Genomic DNA, 20,163 nt, shown 5'->3' with positions numbered 1-20,163 from the left:
GCCTGCATGTGTTGCGATTACACTGAGCCAAAAAAAACTGGCAAAAAACTTGAAGTTTTTAGGATATAGAGTCGAATTATAGTCATAGATTGGCTAAAAAATGATTCCTGGGCCTTTAGTTCCTATAATTCCTAACTGGTTCTAGCTTTCCGCTATAATAAATCTGGTATTTTAGGGAAATTTTTAGAAATATAATAGAAAAATGGGAAATTTTGATGTATTTTGGTTTAGAAATGATCAAAAAACGTTTCTTCTTATCACATTCGTTATAATTCTCAACTGGTACTAGCTTCGAAATATAGAAGAGCAAGAGCTTTTAAAAAAATATCAAAAATTCTATTTTCTAAAAATTTTGAAATATTTATAATTCAGAGCTTTTTTTTATAAAAAAATTTAAATATAGTTTTTTGAACAGTGATTTTGTTGGTTGTTGCGCTTTTTGTTTTCTTAGCAGTTTAGCGCCCGGTGTCCATGATTGTCCCCATGCCCCACTCAAGAGTACCCCCCCTCCTGTTGCCCCACCCCACCCCTCCTCTACGTCTGCCCCGTCCGCCCCGCACCCCTTTTGGGCCACGTACCAACATTGGCCTAATGTTGCACATTGTGTGCTGAGCTGAGCCTGATCTTGTTTATTATGCAAGAAAGCTGCCAAAGTGAGCCGAGCGACAAACGGAGAGATACGAAAGCCAAAGCCAAAACGGCAACAATCACAGAAAGTAAATTTACAAAACAAAAAAACTAAAAAAAAAAAAAACACAAATCAGAAAAAAAAAATAGCAACGGAAAACTAAAAAAATTTCAATTGAACCACTAAGTGCTGAAAAGTCTTGACCAAAAAGTAGTTGGAGGAAATGGAAAAGTTTTCGATTGACAAAAAAAGAAATACTTCGCAGTATTTGTCCTAAATCCTAAAAACTAAATCCTTAATTTAACATATATTTTAAGATTTATTTTAAAATGATTGATTTTTTGAAACAAATTCAAGTCCTTTACTCTTAGACCGTTCTAGAAGATACATTCTGGAACTAGTTTCATTAATTTGACAAGAATTATTAAGGTTATTGTGGATACTATAGTTTATATTATTTTCTATTTTATATTTAATCTTTATGCTTAATATTTTATCATCTTTTAACTGTATTCTCATTTAACTTGATACTTAAACCCATAATTCTTTTATTTATAATGCCTTCCGAAATTTCTCTCATTGTTTTTAATTTATTTGTCAATTTTTTAATAAAAACTGCATTTATTGTTTTGGTTTTTGGTTTCAAACTTTCAATTTATCGTTTCAGTTTATACTTTCACATCCACACGGGCCTCCGTCCATATAAAGTGTTTAATTTGAAAACTTTATCACTTGATCGTTATCACAGAAAAGCGTTTAATGCAAACCTCGTACCTTTTTTTAATTACTTGCTTCTTTCTTATGGGTTTTTATAATTTGTTTAACTAAAAAAAGCCTAAAAAAAAGTTTAAACCATTTATTTTTTGTTTTATAATTTTTGTTAATTTATTAGAGTTTTTTTTAAATAAATATAGAACCGACGGAGAGAGAGAGTGTGGATGAATTGCAACTGATCGCTTTTTGTTTTTTGTGATAAAGCCCAGACGGAACAAGCGGAATGGGATGGGCATTGAGGGGGGAACAGCGGAATGAAACGAGGGTACTTGGAACTGCAAGACAAAAAATGGAACTACGCGGGGCAGTCGAAAAGTGGGCGTCCCAAGGCGCGTAGGCCTAAATGTTAATGCAATTTGTTTTATGCGAAAAATCAGTGAGTCTGGGGGCTAGTGGCTGGTGGCTGGTGGCTATTGGCTGGTGGCCAGGGAGCGGGGGTGGTGCCGCGATAGAGGAGTGGTGGAGCAACCACCGACTGACGCTGTTCTTTTGTGACATATGGAACTGGGTCGGGTCAAAAGGTGAAACGCTTTAAATGCTCTTTAGCGCGACGGTGGCGGTGGCTAACCCAGAGTTTTTCACTTCACTGGATCACCAAACTGGATCAGAGTTGGGCAACACAAAAAGGGGTTACCTAGCTAATACATACTTGTAGAAAAATATGTCTTATGAACAATAGAATATATAGAAAACAGTTTAAATTTAATGACAAGGCTTTAAAATATTATAACGAATAATCTCAAGAATCAATAGTGTCAGAATAGATACTTTTTAAAGGAAGCTGCCGTATAATGTACGGCTAGAATAGCAGGAATAGGTACAAGGCAATTAAAACAATACCAAAAAGTTACCAGAAACTCATTCATTTAAGTTTTTTTTTATGAAATAGTTCATAATTTTCAATATACAAATAAAAGTTAAGTTGTAAAAAACCTCAAATACTTTCCTTTTTTTATTTTATAGGACACTATCATCTATAAGAATCAAATCATAATATATGTACATATATAAGAACCTATAAGAATCATCTCTAAGAACAAAGTGAGTACCTATATTTTTTAGTAATTAAAAAATCAAAAAACCTACAGAAAAGTAAAGTCATTGAACTTGTATGATATGAAATCATCCACAAATATGCACTGCAACCAATTTAATTGATAAATAAATTATTAGAAACAACCAAAAAATCCAAGCACATTTGCATTCAGTTAAGAGTACAAAACTCAAACACGTTTCAAATTTTTACATTTATAATTGAAATGAGAAGAAAGGAATAATTTGAGAAGGAATAATGAAAATAATATATTATAGATATGCTATTCCCATTCTCTATATTATTCCCATTGATATTTTATGTATTATAGTATTTGTTTAAGAATCTTTTATTTTAAGAGAACCTCAAGAACCTTCTACTCTTTTCTACTCTTTCCTGCAGTTTTATGTGAAATTTATTATGGAAACCTTGAATAATTCTGCAACTGCAACTGAATAATTCAGCGAATCATCCTTCACTTCTAGTCCGACTTCCTGTGCCTTGAAAAGTCATAAATAGGGGGGTTCTGGTTCTAGTTTTCATGGGCAAGGCCGTCTTCGGCCGGGATGGCCATCGAGATGGTTGCGGTTCAGTGGGATCGGAAGTGTTTTTTGTGTTTTTTACTACCAAAGTCCGAAAACAGAAGCCGAAACAAAAAAGGCAAACCAAGCAGAACTGCAGCCTAACAAATCAGAGCAACAAATGCAGAATCCCCAAACACACAGAGAGAAAAACAAGTCATCATTGGATATTTGTTTTGTTTGTGATTTCCATTCATTTATTTATTTTTATGACAAAGCCTAATAGAGTTTGTTAGGCCCTCATTAGCTATTCTTGTCCAAGATATATGCATCGTATATAGCTCTAGAGATCTCTATATATATCTCTCTATATATTTATGCATTCAAAATAAATCAGCTTACCTCAATCACCGGATCCAAGCCTCCATTCGGAACAGGTTCAATATTTTTCGTCTGTTTTTGTTTGTTTTTATTTTTTGAATATTTTTTACTTTTTTTTGCACAAATATTATTTTGGCGACTAAACCATAAATAAAATTATTCCATTTGCATATCAGAAATTCTTTCTTTCTTGGTTTTATTATTTTCTGTTGTTTTATTTCATATTTTTTTTTTTCACCCAAAAAAAATAACAAATATTTGTATTTTACGCCAAAAAAAAAAAATCAGTTAAAAAATATTAGCAATTAACAGCAATTAAATTTTTGAAGTAACTCTTGGCCAAACTCATCACTGCTAATTAGCGAAAATAATATATTTTTAAGAGCTTTTTGTTTAGAAAGATTCGTAAGCCACACTTCACTTTTTTATTTTTGTCACAACAACCGCTCAGTTTTTTGTTTTGAAAATTATTCTGTTAGCCGGGCTGGTAGTGCCTTCGTGGGGAGAGGCAGAGGCAGAGGCAGAGGCAGGAGTGGTGGTTCGTCAGCTCTGGCCGAAAGCAAAAAACCGACTGAATATCGCCCAGCCAGACTGATAAAAAAGCCCAGCTTTTTGGCTTCAAAATAAAAAACGAAACGAGAAACGATTTGAAACGAAACAGCCGTCGAGAGCCGAAGCCCCCGAGCACGATCGTTGCTGTCCGGAATACTGGAATCGAAAAACTAAAGGGGGTTCGCTCTAAAATATGCTAATAATAGGCCTCGGAAATATTAAGCCCTGGATTAGTCAGTGGGCGTTGCTAAAAAAAAATCGAAAAAAATAAAGTCGGGCATTCCAAGTCCACAAATTGCAGCAATAATTGCTCATTAGGGCTTGGGGGCTTTTGGGAATTAGTTTTTCCTGGGAAGTCCTTTGTTTGTTTAGGGTTTTGATTGTTTTTTTTAATGCCATATTTTGTTTTATGTTGGTTCAGTATTTTTTAAGTTTTAAAGTTGTTTTTATGACAATTTTGAAGTGTTTATTTTAAATATTTTACTTATAATATATATGTAATATAATATTAAATACTTTTCCACCTTAGTACAATTTTGTGAGAAGCGTGGAGAAGGGCGCTGTTTCTCATAATTATTTTTTTTTTTCTTATATCTTAAGACCTAAAGCTGAGACCATCTGGGGCACGTATTCAGAATCTTCTGTATCAGAAGAGCCTGTAGAATAAAAAGCGATCTACAAAGTTATTTTAAAATGTAGTACCCCTCGGGTCTGAATGCCATTCTACTGTCTTATAGTATCAGTTTCAATATTATTTCTATGTCCAATGCAAAGTGCACAGACGGAAGTTGTAAAAATCGATTGAAAAAAAGACAAAACTAACAACAAATTCCAAAGACAAAGCCAGCTAAAAAAAAAAAAACAAATAGGAAAAACATAAAACAAACCAATAATCGAAATCATTAGACAAAGGCGAACTAAAGGCAATGGCTGCAATAAGTCCGACCAACAATAACAAGAAATAATACTTTTGCTCCGATCTCGGATCTAATTGGCGTGGGGGGGGAAGGGATAGTGCATGGGTGGTTCAAAAAAAAAAATAGGGGGGTTGGTTGGGGATAAACGGGGATGGATGGATGAAGGGGGTGCTCCATGGAGTCCATTGGGTGCGGCGCCATCGCTAAACATAACGGCACAATTATAGTCGTCGTCAGATATGTGCAAGCCATACATATATATGTGTATATGGTTACACTGAAAAAAATTCTCAGAGATTTCTGTAAGAAAAAAATAATAATATATAGCTTCAAAGTATTTTTTGTGGATTTTCGATGACAAACTTATACTTGAAGGCCTTTATTTGTACTTTAGTTTATTGAAAAAGACGTGTACTTATTTTTAAAAAATGTGGACAATTTTCTAAGACCAAAAAATCACTTTTAAAAATTTTTTTTAGAAAAATAAAAAGCCAAATGCCTTTATTTTTTACAAAAACTTCAAGATTAAGTGGCTAAAAAGCAATCTCTTTTAGATTTCTCTCAGTGCACTAATACCGTAACAGTGCCGCATATGTATATTATAATTTTACAATTTTTTTCTATATCACTTTGATTTTATTTTTTTTCGCCACATTCTCCAAGGACAAACAGCATTTTAGTGAGCGACGTCGTCGCCGGCGGCTAACGGCACCAACTCTGGCCAAGATTGATCTACAAAAGACAAAAAAAAACTAAAAAAAATTAAATAAAACTTCAAAACTCTTGAGTTTTTTTGTTTTTTTTTTCACCCGGCCCGGCCGACTTTCCTTTTTCTAACTTGTTCCTATGTATTTTGGAGTGTGTGTGTCGGCAAAGTGTGCGGGCGCGCACATTAAAATTACAAAAATACAGAAATCACAAACTAAACACAGAAATAAGTCTGCAAGTTGGTAAAAAAAAAAAAATATCAAGAGTCAAGAGCTCCACAAAGAAAAGGTGTGGCAATGTTCTCCTTTTTGAATTTTTTTGTATTTTTTTTTCGAATGGGATTTCAAAAGTCTCTGGGCCAGAAACTAAAAGTGTTGGTTAAGGTTTCTCAACCCTTATTATCGATTCTCTGTCTATCGATAACTCCCAGATGAGATCTAGTAGGCTTTGATTTCTTTTCAAAAATCGAGGAGCCCAAAAACCTCGGCATAATATTTCATTCTAGCTCTGACGGGCGAAGAGTCAACATCCTTCTTTTCTGATTTAAATTAGTATTTTATAATTATTTTATAAAATTAAAATATTTATTTTATTTATTCCCGAGCAATTGTTATTGAGTCTCCGGGTCGTAAACATCAGTAGCTTTCCTTTTCTGATTTATTTATTTTAAATACTTATAGCCAAAAGTTGAACAAAACTATTTTTAATAATTATTTTAGTTGCCATAGTTGCTTATACAATCGTAATGAAGTCTCAAGTGTTCTCTCTTTTTATTCTTTTTTTTGTAAATTTATTTTATCTTGCTATGGTTGGTGACATCTCTCCTTTTTTGATTAATTTTTTATTTTAAATAATCCTTTTGATCTACTTTCTTTTCTGATTATTTTATTTATTTTTTGAATATAACATATCTTGTCGCGATTTCTTATACAATCGTAATCAAATCTCGGTTTCCTATAACTTTTTTTTTCTTCATTTTGTGCTTATTGTCCCAAAACTAGACAATTCCATTGGAACGGATCTCATTTTCTGATATTTTTGAAATTTAAATATTTATTTTGCTTATTTAACAATGAATATCCCTTGGCTAAGATCTATATGGTCAACTGACTCTCTCCTTTTCTAAATATTATATTTTATTTTATTTTTTATTAATAAATTGCTAGTCTTATTGTCTTATACAATCGTAATCAAGTCTCTGCTTCAAATCTATTACTTATTATTCAAAAAAAAGTATTAGTTTAATTTAATTTAATTTTTAATTTTTATTTTGCAATGGGCCTTGTCTTCTTTTCTGATTTTATTTCAAATTTTTTTTTAATTTTATTTTTAATATATAAATTTCTAGAAGTGTTTTCTTATACAATCGTAATCAAGTCTCCCCGTTTGATTTCTCATATTACTTATTTAATTTTATTTTTTTTATATTTTATTTTATTTATCCTAAAAGCGATGCTTCAGTCCCAAAATGCAACAAGTCCAAAACTTCTTCTATTCTGATTATTTTCTAATATTTATTTGGCCTCTTGGCATAGAAGTCTTCCCAGCTTCGACTTCTCTTAACTTGGCCAATAAATCGAAAAGCCAGTGACGTGAAATCCTTTTTGGCCATTAACTTTTGGCGCTTGCCAAATCGCTTAGCAATTTATTCAAAGTGTTGACGACAATTCACTTTTCGGATATGGATTCTGGGGGGATTGGAAATGCAATTGGGGCGTTTGTCTTTTTTTTTTATCTGCCTATTTTTTTCGCCTCTTTTGCAATTGGCCATTTTTTGCGCAATTCCACACAAAAAATATTTATGGCCAGCCACTTACCCGCCAGCAAGGTCAGAGCCAGAGCCTGAGCCAGAGCGACTTGGCGGTTCTATTAGACCGCCTTTTGGCTGCAACTTGGCGGCGGTTCTGCTACCATTTCCATTTCCAGGAGCGGGGCATATGCCACACAAGTAACGGGTAATGGGCAACAGGTAACGGGCAACAGGTCGCCGGAGATCAGGAGTGACTCAGAGTGGCAACAAAAATTTAAAAAAAAAACTTAAAAACAACAACTGCAACAGTTCGACTTTGATTTGTGGCACTCCAGTCCGAATATAAATCAGTCAGCAACTGCAGTTGCACATTCCCAAGGCCGCCACCACAAATACGGCCACAAAAGGCTCCCGACCCACCCAAGACTCCAGGGCGGCACTGAGAGAAAAAATATCAGGAAGAAGAGGATCATTTTACGATTTAATTAGTGAGAGAAATGGCTTGAAAATGTGTTAAATTATTAAAAATTATAAATAAATTTTTTTAGATAAATAAAATAGATAAAAAATTAAAATAATATTTATTCTAGTAATTTAATACATTTTTTATGAAAATAATTCTAAAATTCGTAAATATATAATCACTTTTTTCAAATATCTTTTAAAACTCAAAAACTATTTTTTTTTTTCAAATAAAAATTATTTGAATATAATAAAAATTTTTTTAAAAATCTATTTTCCTATTTTTTATAGCTAGATATTTTTTAAAAATCAATTTTTCAAAGAAAAGTATTTAAAAAATATATCCTTTAAAAAAATAAAATTGTATACTACCAAAAAATATTCAAAACAAGTTTCTAAAAATTCTAGAACCTTAAATTCTTTTTTTTATTGCAAAAACTTCCGAAAATTCCCCCCTAAACTTCCATATCCATCTGTAGTAACCCCCTTTTCTCTCTCTGTATGGCCATTGCATGGAAAAGTCATGGCAGAAAGGTCAAGTCAAGTGAAATTGCCGGAGACAAAGCGAGAAAGCAAGCTGGGGCCGGAGCAGTGAAGAAATTATGTCAAAATTTGAATTAGCAGCTGAGAAAATGAGGCCCCCAGCCCCCAGCCCCCACTATAGACAATGGAAATGAATTAATTTTTCCTATCAGCTGTGGTGGCCTGGCATTGCAGAAAAGTGGCGGAAAAGTGCAATCGGCTTTTCACTTTCGTGTAGGTTTTTCTTCGAGATCGTGGGCCGATGTGTGGTTCACTTTTCCAGTTTTCCATTCGACGGCTGCGAGAAGAGAATTATTTCACTGGCGATAAAGTGGCGTTGACAGAAGTGCCGTGCTTTTCCCTTTTTTTCTCTTTCTTTCCAATCGGGCTTTTCCTTTATCTCTGGCTTGTGGTTTCCATTGCCCTTGGCGTGCGGAGAAAATGCATTTTCCCACCCGGGAGCCCGGCCCGGCGCGGCTCGGCTCGCGAAGAATGGGGAAAACTGCATTAGAAATGAGGAAAAATCAGCGGTAGCCGTGAAAATTGGTTTTTGGTTTTCAGTTTTTTCTCTTTCCTCACTTGAATGGGTTTTTAAAAATAAATGCAATTTATTTAAAACTCTTTTCTTGACAAGTCTAGCTTTATTTTTCTTGTGGGGAATTTATTTTTAAATTATTATTGATGATTATGCAATGATATTTAGGGTTGATAAGGATTAAATTAAATCATTCTAAATAATAAAAAAAAAAATAAAAATAACCTTATCAAATCTACATAATAGTGGAAAAATAAATAAATTAAGAGATATTGTCTCTACAGTCTTCTAGTACCAAAGGTGCATATATAGTACTGTCTATCATATATAATCCCATTATATACTATATAAATCAGTCTAATCTCCCTACTTCTTGAGTTCCAAGTACCGGGTATCATTTATTCACAAAATCAAATCCACATCCTTTCTCTTTATTTTTATATAACTTTTTAACACTCTTCTAAAACTCGATAGTCTTGAATTAGTAGTCCTGATAGTACCGGGTATATTATATTCTAATCTTTAATCCTTCAAAAACAAGTTACTCCTGTAGTTAGGAGTATCGGGTATCATATAGGCACATTATATTATTTATAATCCCTACTACTCCCTGCTATCACCAAGCCAAAGCCTTTAAGCCTCTTAAAAATACTATTTTTTACTAAAAAATAAAAAATTCTAGTAACCAATAAATAGTATATTTTCCATAAGCCAGATCAGAGATCTTTAGAATCTCAGTTGGTGGTCTTACTATTTTAGATCAGTCATGAGTGATACAACACCCGCTTACTACGGTGCGGACGCAGTGGGTCCGTTCCTCACCTGGCCGCTGGTGAATGAGGCGGTGGAGTCGGCCCTCAAGGCGGTGGTCAAGAGCTCCCCAGCCTTGACCGCCCAGCCCAGAAGAACCTTTACCCCGATCGGCTCTCAAAGTGTTCAAGACCAGGGTCTTCTGTTAACCATGCCCGCCTTTGTGGGAAACTATGAGACCTCCTCTCGCGGAGGAAGCTCCACCCTGGCCTGCAAGCTGGTGACCTCGTTCAGCGGGAATGCCCAGCGGCAGCCACCCCTGCCCAGCATCCTGGCCCATGTCTTGGTTTTCAGTCACCAGACTGGCCAGCTGGCAGCCATCATGGAGGCCACGGATCTGACCACCAGGCGGACAGTAGCCGCATCTTTGGTGTCCACCAAGTACCTCTACTTCCGTCGCTTCGGTCCAGACGCGGAGGTGACGCGTCCCATCACGGTGGCCATCGTGGGATGCGGTGTTCAGGGTCAGATGCATGCCCTGGCCTTTTGCCAAAGCTTCCGGGTGGAGAAGCTCCTCTTGTACAATCGCTCCAGGGCCAAGGCGGAGGAGCTAGCGAAGCTCATTGGCCTGGAGGTGGGTGGGCAGGCGGTGGAGGTGTGCGAGAGTTCCAGGGAAGCCTGCCACGAGGCGGATGTCATCTGTGTGGCCACTTTTGCCAAGGAGCCACTCATACACAGTCAGGACTTGAAGCCCAGTGGCGGTGTTCACATAAACGGTGAGTTGGATTATGAATTAAAAAATGGTCTATTTAATATTTTATCCAAGCTGTGGGCGCTGGAGAGATTCACTTCTCGGAGGTGGCTCCCAGTGTCTACCGCAGGTCGAAAGTCTATGTGGACTGCTATGCGAATGCCGAGGCGGAGCTGGTGGGCCTCCCAGCTCCCATTACTGCGGAAGTGGGCGAAGTTATTCTCAGCAAGGACTACCCCAAGGAGCAGGACATCACCGTTTTCCAGTCAATGGGTGAGACTTACTTCCAAGACACCTTCCTATAGCCTTCTCTTTCAAATTCGACATTCGACAGCCATTCTTTTGATAATTATTCACAATTTTCGAGTATAGCCTTCTTTTTCTTTTCGAAATTTTCAAAAACTTTTTAAAAACTAACAACAAAATGGCTTAAAATAATATTTTTAAGATAACAGAGATTTAAATAAAAAAAATAGAAGAAAAAGAACCTAAAAATAAACGAAATAAGTGAGAAATCAAAAGAATAATTCAGAAGAACTCACTCTAATTTGAAATATTCTCGCAGGAATGGCTTCGGAGGACGCCTGTGTGGCCCAAGCTGTACTGGACGCCATCAGCGCTGGAAAGGACAAGGATGAATGACAAGGACACCACTGGAATCGCATTTCCTCTGTATATATGTGTATATATAAAAAAAAAAAATCAATTGGAAACATAACAATCTGTTCGCTCTACAAACTATAGAAACTACAACAAGCTGGTGCCGCGATTGCCGGCTAGCCCGGTCACTTCCAGATCACAGTCACATTCGTGTCCTTCTCGATGTCCCGCTCGATGGTGCACGGCGACAGGCCCGTCTTGCAGCAGATCTCATCGAAGCTGATCAGACCGGTGTACATTTTCTGCCGCCCGGACGGCACCGAACCGGTGAACACCGGATACTTATGGATGCAACGGATGAAGCGATGCTGCAGTCCAAAGATCACCATCCGCCGCTCATCGATGTTATGCTGCTGGGGGCACAGACGCTGGCAGATCGCTCGCAAGGTGACGCCGTGCGTCATCGAGGCGTAGAACTGGAAGATGCGCTGGACGCTGGGCAGCGTCTTGTCGGGCCGCAGAGCCACATATGTGCGGCACGCTCCGCTTAGCGCAGCGCTCTGGATAAGGTGCTTCAGGTTTTGGGTCATGTACACGTTGCTGTACTTCAGAATGGGCAGCAGCTGCACCACGCCGTAGTAGACCAGATTCTGAATGCACGACTTGACCAGATCCGTTTCCACATCGGCCTCCGCAGCTATCCGCGCCACATGATTAATGCCATTGATGTAGGGAAGAATCTAGCGAAGATTGGATGATTACTGGGACATTTTAGGAGCTATTCCCTTACCTGTTGCGTGGTCAGGTCCCAGTTGTCCAGCGGTGCATCCCTGAGGTTGGCCAACAGCAGTGGCACCATGTGATCCTTCACCGGCGGCGGATCCGGCTTGTGCATAACGATTTTCAGGTATATGGTATTGTCGCCCTCGACAATGGTCGCCACCTTGCGCTCGTTCAGATCGCGCAGCACAGTCTCAAAGATGTTCTGCAGCCGGCGCTTGTCGTCCTCGCGCGACAGGAAGCAGGACTCCTCCTCCATCATGATAAGGTACTCGGATAACTTCTTCACCACCGGCTCGTACTGAACACTCCGCGCCCGGGAATCGCAAACGAAGCAGAGATTGAAGAGGAAGGCATTGCGGGGATACTTCTGCTGATCCTGGATACCCACCGGATATCCCACGATCTTCACATCCATGGCATTAACGGTGAGGATGCAGCGCTGCAGATGCTGCTTGGGTATAATGTAGACATTGATGGCGTCAAACACGTCCTTGGAGATGTAGTTTTCGGGCACCTGTAATCGGGAAGTATGGGAACTGTTATCAGTGTCTATTGGATGATTATCTGTGGGAGTCCGCTCACCTGGCAGCTTATCTTGCACCCCGCTGTGGCGTGGAACTCGCTGAGGAATATGCAGCGGATCTTGCCCTCGGTGCTGCCGCCTCCGGAAGTTCCAGTGGCGGCGAATCCTCCTGCCGCTCCGGTTCCCCCGGCCGTGCCGCCCCCTCCGCCGCCGCTGGTGCTGGTGGCTGTCGCCTCGTTGGTGTGGGAGTGCATTTCGACTGTTGCTATCACCGCATTTTTAAATCTGGCAGCGCCTCGATCCCCAAATCTTAGTGGATTCCGCCTCAAAGTTCTTGTTCATCGGTCAGTGCAATGGCCACACCAATATGGCCACAAAATACCAGATTCATTTCTGGTATATTTTAAGCTTTCTCCCGCGAAAGTTTTAATCGATATTACTTATATTTTTGGCTCATTCATTAAAGCTTTAAGTGTATATTAATTATATATTTAATTTAAAAAAAGCTTTTTTTTTTAACTTTAATTTTTCGCGCACTTTTTTCGAACCGATAGTTATCGATAGTGTCGTTTCGAGTTTGCCATCTTTGGGTGTCAGTGACTTGCCGCCTCTGGTCACATTGTTGCAAAAATTGTGGCCCAGCCGGAATATTAACAATTTTAATCATAAAAACTAGCCAATTTAAGCAAATAAAATGACGAACGAGGACGTCGGAGTTAACAATGTGGCGGAGCGGCTCCAAGTGGGTCCCCGCGAGGGTGTAACCTATCCCATCAAGATGAAATACTGCGGCCACTGCACAATGCCCATCGAGGTAAGTTCCAGCCTTCCAAAATTAGACCATAATTCGGCTACATCCTTAATATAACATTCAAATTTCACATTGTAGTACTGCGAGTACTACCCGGAGTACGAGAAGTGCAAGGAGTGGCTGGAGCGCAACATGCCCGATGACTTCGAGCGCCTGAAAATCGAGGAGGAGTCCGCATCCGCTGACGGCGCCGATGATGACAAGAAGCGCCAGAAGCGCGGCGGCAAGGGCCTGCTCCGCGTCAAGAAGAAGGAGGATGTGCCCAAGAAAATCTGCGTCTCCCGGGCTGCACGTGGCAAGAAGAAATCCGTGACCGTTGTAACAGGACTGAGCACTTTCGGTGAGTTATGGCGGAGAGTCCTGCAGATTCCCAAGATCCAAGACTCCTTCCATCCGGATAGTCCATGTCCATATCTAGGAAATGAAAATGTGCCAAGTCATTGCTATATTTTTATATTATTTTATTGTTGTGCCTAATATTTCATAAAATATATCTTGCAGACATTGATCTCAAAGTGGCAGCCAAATTCTTTGGCACAAAGTTCGCCTGCGGATCATCAGTTACCGGCGAGGACGAGATCGTCATCCAGGGCGATGTCAAGGATGACCTCTTCGACGTTATTCCCGACAAGTGGTCCGAAATCGACGAGGACGTCATCGAGGACTTGGGGGATCAAAAGCGTTAACAACTTCTCTTAAATATAATTTACTATTGTTTAGCTTATTTTGTACGCTACATCAACAGGAAAATAAATTAAAAAAAAACGTTGAACGACTAAACCCCAGTCGGTGTCATTCTTGTGGGGGTGCTTCCGTAGTCTCTTTGCTATCCACCTCCATGGGCTGTTCCGCCGGAGTGGATTGCTTCTTAGCTGCTGGTGCCTTTGGAGCTTTGCTCGTTGCTTCTGTTGCAGCTTCCTTGCCTGCCGGAGCAGCTTCTTTGGCTTCCTTGGCCTCCTTATTGTCGGCTCCGCTATGGAAGTGTTTGTAGCTCAGCTGGATGATCTTCTCGTTCTCTTCGTCCGTCAAGGGCACCTTGTTGTCGTCAATGAGCTGCAATTGGGATAATTAAATAAGCTAGTCCAACAACAAGTTGTCCCAATCCTCACCAGCTGCGTGTGGAGAGCACTGGTCGGCGGATCGTTGACCATTTGCAGAATCTCGTGAGACTTCAATCGGTAGCTAGAGAGATCCTTCACGTAGTTTATAATGGATTCCCGGGTCTGGGTTTTGCACGGCGAGTCCTCCAGGTATTGCAGCGCCTGTGGAAGTCATAAAATGTTCCATTCATTAACAAATTTAGTAAATATTTAAATAATATTTCAAACCTCGTAGGTTACAGTGGCCAAGTTCCGCATGCCGAACTTCTTTTTGGTGCTCTTGATCTTCTGGAGGATCTTCATCACCTCCAGGTTGGTCAGGTACGAGTATGTCGGATTAATGCTGGAAGGGCAAAGCAATTGGTTACCTATTCTTATAGTTATTACGAATTTAAAGGCATATTCTTACGTTTCCATGTTGTTGTGGTTCCAACAGCGCCGTAATGTTACCGTTCGTGAGTTACATGAATTATACCAAAAAAAATACCACGTATGTGTTTTCCAACACTTATTCAGCTATCGCGGGGAATGAATTGCACCTTTTGTAGAGGTTTGCGCCATAAAAGATTAATTTAAAGATAGAATTGTGTAATTTATACAATTTTTTTAAACATCTGATTAATAAATATACTTTATGACCGCTATTTGAGAGCATTTATTAAAATTTCTATTTAATAATCTTCTTCTGACTTTACTCCTCTCTAATATCTGCACTTTCCAACACTGTTAGTGAGGTAGCATTTAAAATCGACGCGTTTTTTGGTTAGCCGGCAACCGGCATTTTGTTTTTACACCAAATTTGAAACAATAAGATATGTTTTATTATAAAACATAGCAGGCCATGGTGTAATGTCAAGTCGTGTAGCTAGAGAGACTCGCCACAGTCAGTCATTCGCATTCCAGAAGTGATACGTTCAAGTCACACATATATTACATTTGTAAAGTTTTTTACTTTCATAAAATACTACAAAATTTTAATTGACAAGGAAAAGACTGAACAGTAACATAGGCCACGCACTACAACATCACACGAATAATATTGCGAATAAATCAGACCAAAGGTCGATCTGTATCCGATCCGAGTACGCGCGCGCTTTCGTTTCGTCTAGTTAGTGTTATTAGTTTAGTTTTTTAGTCGAACAGGACGCTCTGGTGTCAGGTGAGTACTTGTTGCTTCTGTCCGCCATTAGGGACGCCTGACGCTGTCGCAGTTTACAGTTATTTCGTGTCGAAAATAACGGAACATAGCAAGTGTTGAAATATTTGCTTTTGAGATTCCTGAGACAGCTTCGGGCAGTACCTGATTGGAACTGATTGAAGTCTGACGAAATATATATATATTTTGGAACTACAGGCAGAGGCGATATCATGACTACCACCACCGTTGCGACCAACGAGAAGTCCAAGACCAAAGCACCGAAGAAGCGCGCCGCCAACGACTCGCCCAAGGTCTGGCGCAGCATCCAGGCCATGCAACGCAACTTTGCTCATCGTCGTCTTCGCCGTTTGGGGGCTGCCACCAAGGAGAACCGTCGCGCCGATCGCGCCCAACGGGCTGCTGCCCGGGGCCAGATGCCCAACAATCAGGAGCGTCCCAATCGCGGTATACTAGTCTGGTCGATGCTGTGGCTATTGATTGCCTCCGGCGGCCTGGTGCTTGGCGGCTTGGTGGACCTGTCGGGCGCTGCCGATACCATTAGTGATTTCATAGACAGTTACACCAACCAGTACAACGTGATTGTCCAGGAGCGGCCTGGTTACTGCGAACGACATGCCCGATTGGGAGCTATGGTGGACCACGCCTGGGATCAGGTGCTGAACCAGCCGGACGCTCTTGAGAGACTAGAACTCGCCCTGGACAACACAACATTCAATGTGAGTATGCTGTGAGATTTCCGACACACCTTTGGCCATGAATTTCACTTCTGAAATGTCGATAAGCGATTCCGAAATTCAAAACGATGGAACAGAACCCCCTTCTTTTTTTTTTTTTGAGTATCCCACCCAAACCCCACAATTCCTCTTGCAGGCCATTGCCTTAATAGGATCTTCAGGTGTGGGCAAGAGCCACACCGCCCGATTGCTGCGCGAAAAGTTCCCATGGCCGGAGAATGTGAAGACCGTCGCCTGGGAGGACACCAACGCCCTGGCCCTCATTACCAGCATCCTCTCGCACCTGAAGCTGTGCGGACGCAACCTCATCCTCATCGACAACATGACCCCCAAGGACATACGCTACATTCCCTATATCAATGGCTTGATACGCACTCATCCGGAGATCGCCAACGGAACGGCCAACAAGCCGAACAAGAAGTACGTGACCATTGTATACATCATCAGTCTGAACCGGATGCTGCCCGACGAGGAGTTCGAGGCCCAGAAACTGGCCGTTCAGAAGCTGATCAACACCCATCTGATTAACTACAATGCCATGGAGCGGCCCCAGGTGGAGGACTGCATCCGTCGCACGGCTCGTGTCGAGGGGATGGAACTGACTCGCGATCAGGTCGTTGACATCATCTACTCGATAGACTATATCAATGCCGGGTGCAAGCCGGTCCGTGCCAAGGTCCTTATGTATGGGACGCCCACCAATCAAAAGCCATAGGACATACTAGCTAGATCTCTACTAGCCATAGACTAGGAGCGCCGTTAGCGACTTCTATCTTAGTTTTAATTCAAATTTCGTTTGTGTGTATATATATATAGTTTAGAAACAGCCATGACATTCCTCATTGGATGAGCGAAGCCGAGGGACCTGCTAGCCAGCGATCATCATCAAGACTTGAGAACTTTTAAAGTTTAGGAGAAGCGTAGACCAAAATGCAGGGATTTCAAATCGATTAAGTGAGAGGCTTAGGCAGCAAAAACAATAAAAAGTTTATTTTTTGGAAATGTTAAAGCCTCTGTTCTTTTTTTTTATAAATTAAGCATCAGACTGTTTTATAAAATTATTAAAAAAAATATTCATACTTTTAGAAAAATTATAAATGAATTGTGACATTCATAAACTTTTTTTTGGAAAAGTTTTTTGAATGTTTTTTAAAACTATAAAGTAAGAGAATATTTTTAAGAGAAAAATGATTTAAAATTAAGTTTATACTCTAATAATAAAAGAACGAAAGTTGTTAAATTTGTTACAAATTTGTTCAAACTTTCAAAAAGTTTAAAATTGTTTTTTGTAATTAGTTTTAAGTATTTTTAGTTTAAGAAATATTTGTAGCTTAGTTAGTAGCACTATTGTTTTAAGTAATTTATATTTTTAAGTATTGTTTTTTATTTGTATTTTATTTTTCCAATAAGATCGTATCCTATAAGACCCACTCTACAACTCCCATCCACTTGACCCACTTTTTCTCAAACCCAAAAAGTATGCTATAGTTTTCGCTCCGAACCCTTTCCGTTTCTGGATAATCGCTTCTGGCCACGCGTTTTATTTTCCATTTTTTTTTATGTTTTTAACTCTTTTTTTTGAGGCTTCTGGCTGACTGACTTTTGCCTTGTTTGCGCTTTTATGGCCGACAGAAAAAAAAGAAGCTCCAATCTCTGTTATCGGGCGTCGTGTGGCGGCCCGATTTAATATTTTATGATGGCCCTGGCCTACAAACAAATAAAAAATCATAAAAAAAAAAAAAACGGCACACCAGAAAATTCCGACTCAGTTTCCCAGGGTCAAGTGCGTATAGTGTTATTTATTTAATTTTTTATTTTTTTCAATTTTGTGTGTGTCCCGCAGGCGCACACGACGTATGCGTGATGGGCGGTTGCATTGAGACGACCCACTTCCGGACGGAGCGTCGGAGGCCGACTACGCCGGACGCATTTTGATTTTCTGTGTCACTTCTGCTCCGTATATCTATTTTTTCCATGTTTTTATTTTTTTTGAGGGTGCTACGATAACAGAATCTCGAATCGCATCGGCATTTAACTTAATTTGTCAATTAACTAACAATGGCTAATGGCTTAAATGCTCTTCGGCTAATTGCTGGGATGTGGCTATAAAACTGTTGGACATTTCAATGAGACTCTAGTAATTAAAACTATGAAGTATTTATTCATTTGCAGTGTTTGCCTGGCGGGTATCCTGCTGCACCTCCTGCCAGCCTCTCAGGTGAGCTATTTCTTTACTTTTTAGTTAAAAAAAATTAAACCAAAAACCTCTTTCTTTAACAGAGTGCTTCGTATGAAATCATTGCCGATGAGAGAACCTTGAATCTCGTCTGTGACGATCAGGATAATCATGGCAATACCCCACTCCGGCAGATCATCGACATCAGTGGCCTGCACTTCGATGTGGCCGAGGACATGGAGACCATCTACTACAACGGGGACATCAAGATGATGGGCAGTCTGGTGCGAGGTGCGCCGATCACCTTGGAAGCGGATGTGTATCGCTGGGAGCGCAGTCAGTGGCTGCCCACAGGAGTCTCCGTAAAGCGGGACAACTTCTGCGAGGCCATCAAGAATCCAATGGAAATTTGGCATCCGATCTTTGTGAAATTTGGCATTAATGTTAGCAAGTGTCCTCCGAAAAAAGGGGTGAGTCAGGATCACATTTTAATAGTTTATAGTTATGGATAGGTCTGTGATCTACAAAATCTGTACCTCTTATAGAGTGTGTTTACCTTCAGGAATGTGAGCAACCATGTTTTCGTTAGAAACATGCCCTTCGCCGATATCGCCGGTGACCTCAAGGCTGTGGTTCATTTGGGCAACGGTGGCAAAAATACCTGTATGGTGGTTTACCTCAAGGTCTACACCCATTGAGGCTTCCGTCTGGCGGATATGGAGGTGGATTGTGGCTTTGGGAGATGGGGTGTACCCTGATGGAATACGTTTCTCTGTTTGTATAGTTTACTAGGCACTAACTCTGCTCGACTTTTTATGGCCAGATTTTGTCATGTTTGCTTAGCTTCAATGGCGCGTCCCCTGTTTATGGTTAAATAACTAAATGATTTGCAAATAAAAGCGAAAAATGAGACAATTATTTCATATTCATGCACTCGAAATGCCAGAAATGCTGACTACTCTATTTGGATATACCTGGTATTGTTTTTTTCTTAAATCATGGAATTATTATGGAGTTATTTATAGACTTTTATGACAGTACTGAAAAGTATGCTTTAAAATTGTATATTTCTGTGACAAGTACCGGGTATCATATAGTTTATTATTCTTATTTTTTGTCCATTGGTTAGGGAGGCGATAAGCCCCCGAAATACTAGTCACCTTAGCCCAGTAATCCGCTTCCAGTATTTGCCAGAAGCTCAAATGCGGCGCCATCCATACCCGAAACCACTGAACCACATTCGCCTTTGCGCGTGACACAAAATTGTTGTATATCTTCGGAAATTTACAATGTTTGCTGATGGTTGTTGTTCCTCCTTCTTGTTTAATGAATATATTTAATTCCCGACGAGTGCACGTGGTTGCTATTGCGATTGCATTTGTCATGTGAATCACTTTAAAGGGGGTGCTAAAAATGGGACAAACATTTATTCTTTCAACTAGCCAAGAGGCTCATTAAAGTGTTTATGGTTTCTAAACAAAATAAACAGTATTTATACTCTTATTTGATTAAATAATCATACTAAGAACTGCTCTAAAAGGTCATAGTGAGGAAGAATAATTATTAATATAAATATCTGGATTATTTTATTTAAAGTTTTTGGGTCTAAGAGCTTAAACAAATATTTATTAAATATTTCCCATATTTCTTAGCAACGCAAATATATTTATTTCTATTTATTCTTTCAAAAGTAAAAAGCAGAAAGTGCTCTGACGCTAAAATCTCAAGCAAATATTGGCTTCAAATGGATCTCATTTGCATAATACTTTCAACAGGGCCATTATTTATATTAATTTGAGGTTCTTAACAAATAAATATTTTAGGCTGAAACGAGTTTTTAGTTCAAAATCAACTTTCAAGCCATTTTAATTAAGTAAACATAATATAATACGATTGAAAAGTAAATTTAATTAATTGGAATGCTTAGTATTTAAATATATTTCTTATTTAATTCTAATAGCTATATTATCAATCATTTTAATTACCCATCGAG

At 39.3% G+C, this 20,163-nt stretch overlaps 7 protein-coding genes across 8 annotated transcripts in view; 4 read left to right on the top strand and 3 right to left on the bottom strand.

The window, feature by feature from the left end:
* LOC6504495 overlaps positions 1-4,015 on the bottom strand; it is a 39,548-nt gene extending 35,533 nt beyond the window's left edge. Inside the window, exon 1 of one of the 2 annotated variants that reach the window (XM_032452291.2) lies at positions 3,359-4,015. The gene's annotated coding sequence lies outside the window, so the exon portion shown is untranslated. The remainder of the gene's footprint in view (positions 1-3,358) is intronic. The other variant, XM_001966973.4, reaches the window with a different exon arrangement.
* Positions 4,016-9,528: 5,513 nt separating this feature from the next.
* Positions 9,529-11,002, top strand: LOC6504424 (ketimine reductase mu-crystallin). The gene is made up of 3 exons (XM_032452222.2): positions 9,529-10,309; positions 10,360-10,557; positions 10,850-11,002. Exons 1-3 carry the CDS (start codon positions 9,550-9,552, stop codon positions 10,924-10,926), a joined length of 1,035 nt encoding a protein of 344 aa, XP_032308113.1. The 5' UTR covers positions 9,529-9,549; the 3' UTR covers positions 10,927-11,002.
* LOC6504493 (GATOR complex protein NPRL2) lies at positions 10,944-12,555 on the bottom strand. Its single transcript, XM_001966970.4, has 3 exons — positions 12,250-12,555; positions 11,675-12,181; positions 10,944-11,624 (listed from the first exon to the last, which is right to left on the bottom strand). Exons 1-3 carry the CDS (start codon positions 12,442-12,444, stop codon positions 11,070-11,072), a joined length of 1,257 nt encoding a protein of 418 aa, XP_001967006.1. The 5' UTR covers positions 12,445-12,555; the 3' UTR covers positions 10,944-11,069.
* Positions 12,556-12,780: 225 nt separating this feature from the next.
* LOC6504425 (density-regulated protein homolog) lies at positions 12,781-13,781 on the top strand. Its single transcript, XM_032452223.2, has 3 exons — positions 12,781-13,004; positions 13,080-13,341; positions 13,503-13,781. The coding sequence occupies exons 1-3, from the start codon at positions 12,885-12,887 to the stop codon at positions 13,685-13,687; spliced, it is 567 nt and encodes a 188-aa protein (XP_032308114.1). The 5' UTR covers positions 12,781-12,884; the 3' UTR covers positions 13,688-13,781.
* LOC6496751 (DNA-directed RNA polymerase III subunit RPC9) lies at positions 13,446-14,789 on the bottom strand. Its single transcript, XM_001967826.4, has 4 exons — positions 14,511-14,789; positions 14,330-14,444; positions 14,111-14,263; positions 13,446-14,054 (listed from the first exon to the last, which is right to left on the bottom strand). The coding sequence occupies exons 1-4, from the start codon at positions 14,516-14,518 to the stop codon at positions 13,794-13,796; spliced, it is 537 nt and encodes a 178-aa protein (XP_001967862.1). The 5' UTR covers positions 14,519-14,789; the 3' UTR covers positions 13,446-13,793.
* Positions 14,790-15,117: 328 nt separating this feature from the next.
* On the top strand, positions 15,118-17,273 carry LOC116655111. The gene is made up of 3 exons (XM_032452220.2): positions 15,118-15,260; positions 15,456-15,976; positions 16,131-17,273. Exons 2-3 carry the CDS (start codon positions 15,470-15,472, stop codon positions 16,707-16,709), a joined length of 1,086 nt encoding a protein of 361 aa, XP_032308111.1. The 5' UTR covers positions 15,118-15,260; positions 15,456-15,469; the 3' UTR covers positions 16,710-17,273.
* Positions 17,274-18,143: 870 nt separating this feature from the next.
* On the top strand, positions 18,144-19,108 carry LOC6504427. The gene is made up of 3 exons (XM_032452337.2): positions 18,144-18,212; positions 18,275-18,640; positions 18,716-19,108. Exons 1-3 carry the CDS (start codon positions 18,144-18,146, stop codon positions 18,866-18,868), a joined length of 588 nt encoding a protein of 195 aa, XP_032308228.2. The 3' UTR covers positions 18,869-19,108.
* Positions 19,109-20,163: the final 1,055 nt, after the last annotated feature.

The sequence above is a fragment of the Drosophila ananassae genome, chromosome XR (assembly GCF_017639315.1).
Source record: "Drosophila ananassae strain 14024-0371.13 chromosome XR, ASM1763931v2, whole genome shotgun sequence".
In the NCBI taxonomy this organism is placed as follows: domain Eukaryota; kingdom Metazoa; phylum Arthropoda; class Insecta; order Diptera; family Drosophilidae; genus Drosophila; species Drosophila ananassae.
Note: the sequence above shows the minus strand (reverse complement) of the source record. Positions and strands in the feature narration are given on the sequence as shown.